The 2,939-nt window shown below is 54.9% G+C and overlaps 1 protein-coding gene across 1 annotated transcript in view; it reads left to right on the top strand.

The window, feature by feature from the left end:
* Positions 1-201: 201 nt before the first annotated feature.
* Positions 202-2,939, top strand: part of VAX2 (ventral anterior homeobox 2) — a 41,471-nt gene continuing 38,733 nt past the window's right edge. Inside the window, exons 1-2 of the mRNA XM_027772938.1 lie at positions 202-224; positions 437-538. Of these exons, the coding sequence (XP_027628739.1) occupies positions 202-224; positions 437-538 (125 nt within the window). The remainder of the gene's footprint in view (positions 225-436; positions 539-2,939) is intronic.

Genomic DNA, 2,939 nt, shown 5'->3' with positions numbered 1-2,939 from the left:
AGAGGGGCCGATCCGAATCGGTTTGCTGTTCGGAGAGGTTGGATTCAAGCGGCTGCCCAGACTCCCAGCTAGGCCTGTAAGGGGTCTCAGCTGGGCCAGAATCCGGGCTTGGAGAGGAGACCCAGTTCTTTTCCCCGGTACCCCAAGCACACTCTGGTGGCTTCTGTGCGCAGAAACGCTGCTTTTCCTACTGGATCCGCCATGCGCGCGAGCACGGAGGCTGGGTGCCTTTCCTAGGCCTGCAGAAAAAATGAGCCAGGACATCTTAGGGAGGCCAAATCCTATACTGCCAAGAGAGATGTGAGAACTGAATAATGAAGGGTGCCCGAGAATAGGAAAGAGCGAACACCGAAGTCAGTAAGGGGCTGCCCTGCGGGGCTCCCCAGGCAGTCAGAGAAGAGGGAGCGTCCTGACCTCCTGCATCCTGGCTCCGCAGGACTCTATGGGACACCACCAACCTCTTCCGGAGAATAGCCCAGCTCATGGGTGCGCTTGCCCATCCATGGACCCCAGAAGAGGACGCTGGGAGGAGACCTGAGTAAGGGCACGGGAAGATGCCATTCACAAGATGAAAAATAAAAACGATGAAAACTAAGCCCGGCAGGGTTCAGTGCTATTCATTTTTATTTGCACACCCGGGCCTGGTGTGGGATACACAGAACTGCACCAGCTGGGTAAGGAAGAGGATGGAACAGTGTGCTTACTTTCCGATTATATTTTTTCTTTAAAAATGTATTATTATCATTTTAATTTGCTATAGGGCATGTGCACTCACCAGAGAGAGAGAGAGAGAGAAAGCTTCCAGATCTGGACCTGAACCAGAGTCTACCATGTGGGAGTCCAACACTCCAACCACCATGCCACCTGCTGCTTATCATTTTTCCATTCTAAAGGCATCTTACTTGAATAATAAAAATAAACTTGAGGGAATCAGAGAGGAGAAAACCTAAAGTGTGAAACGGAGGTGACAAAGCATGCAAGGTGACCATCCTAAACTGCGCTGGGAGGAGAGAGAAGGCCTGAGTGGGGGGTCACTGAGGGGTCTGGTTGCTCCTCCAGGGCCAGGCTAAGTAGGGCTGGAACTCAGGGTGCACAGCACATATGAGGTGGGGAATGCCTTCAGCAGAGCTGATCTGCTGGGGCACACTTTCCCCAGGGCCCTCCAATAAACCATCTCTCTTTCTCCTCCCCCCTAATCATACACACACACACACACACATATACACACACACACACACACACACACACACACACACACACGCACACACTCTCTCTCTCTCTCCAAACAGCCAGTACTTTAGGGACCTGGACTCTGAGCACTCACAGTTCATCCTCACTGCCAGTCCTCTGCCCAGGCTGGCCTATACTCTGTCAGCAATTCCACCTTTCCCACCAGCCACCTGAATCACTCTGTTTCTACTTGTGCTTCCTCCCTCCCTCCCCACCTCCTCTCCTTCCTTTTTCCTTCCCTCCTTTCCTTCTGGGCTACCTGTTAGTACTGACCAGCTGGCTTCCTCTCCCACCCTCTTTACCCTCTCCTTATTCTGCCTAAACTCTGAGCTGAGGCATTCTTGGTCACCCAAGTAAGTACTTGGTATGCTCCCATCAAACTCACCCTAGGCTGGGGCCATCTGGGGTTGAACAGTACAGACACCCATCCATGCTCACAAACTCTGGGCATGCACGAAGACACAGGTGCATGCTCATATACATGTTCACCTGATTACACGTCGTGGAGGCTGCACCAGGGACACACTAGCCCTGCCACTGTCACTTAAATTGGCATACCCAAGGCAGCTCTCACAGTCATCTACAACCAGACCCTCAGACAGACCAAAGCACCTCCCTAGCCTAGGACCTGGCTCACCCCAGCAGGTCAGAAAAGGAGAACATGCCGCTGTAGCACTTTAGGGAAGTGCTATAGGCCCTCTGGCACACTCACACATTTGCACACTATCTTCACCCTTAGTCTTTCTTCCAAGCCCCTTTCTAAGGCAAAGGAAGGGAAATCTGGGCCTGGCCCCTCCTGGAAGATTTGGGTGAACACTGGTTTCTCCTGAAAGTGCTGGGGCTGGGACTGGGCCATCTAGAAGGACCAAGCACTTTGTCCAGGGATCCATCCCCTACCCAGAGCCTCATAGTCAAACTTTTGCTTCTCTGCAGCTCAGAAAGGGGATCTGGGACAGAGCACGGAGCTCTGCTGAGGGAAACACAAGAAAATCCCCACCTGGGAGCTCTGTCCAGGGGTGTAGTCCCCTGTGGGGCAGGCTTCATAGCTGCAGCTGATCTAGTGTTTGGGGCCTCCTAGGTCTTGACCTGGCTCTGGACCCTCTTGGCTCTTGGATCCTGTGGTCTTGTCTGCCCATCTGTTTTCTGTCTCCCAGGGGCTCTCTGCCTCACTCTCCCAGGCTCATTTACCCACTCTTGGTCTTATTTTCCCAGGAAGGCCATGAACTGTGTTCATGACTCTGGTGTGAATCTGGAGGGGGAGGCGCAATGAACCCCAGGCCTGCGCCCCCGCCCGTGGTCCCCCACGCCACCCTGCCCAGCACCCGAGCAAAGCCAACCTCCAGTTCTCTGCTCGGTCTCGCCGGGTCGCTTCCTCGCGCACTTTGGTTATTGATCCAGCTGAACCAGGCAGAGTCGGGAGGCTGCGCTTCCCTAGGGACGAAGGAGAGCGGGGAGGGAGAGTAGGCTAGAGGGATGGTGGTGAGAAGAGGTGGTGGCTAAACTTTAGGAGAGGGAGTGGGCGTTCCTCAGTACCCTAGGGCCTCCCCAGCCTCCCTTGCAGGGACTCCACCAGGAACTAGACTAGGGGTGGAGTGAGGCCACCACCTCCCTCTGCTTCTCGGTCCCCCGCCTGGGCGCGGAGCCCCAGTTCGCCGCCCCGAGTCCTAGAACCCAGACTCCTGCCCAATCAGCACGGAGGGGAGGAGCGG

Source organism: Tupaia chinensis, unplaced genomic scaffold (genome assembly GCF_000334495.1).
Source record: "Tupaia chinensis unplaced genomic scaffold, TupChi_1.0 Scaffold000316_1, whole genome shotgun sequence".
Taxonomy (NCBI): domain Eukaryota; kingdom Metazoa; phylum Chordata; class Mammalia; order Scandentia; family Tupaiidae; genus Tupaia; species Tupaia belangeri.
The sequence above is the reverse complement of the archived record's forward strand: the minus strand, read 5'-3'. Positions and strand labels throughout refer to the sequence as shown.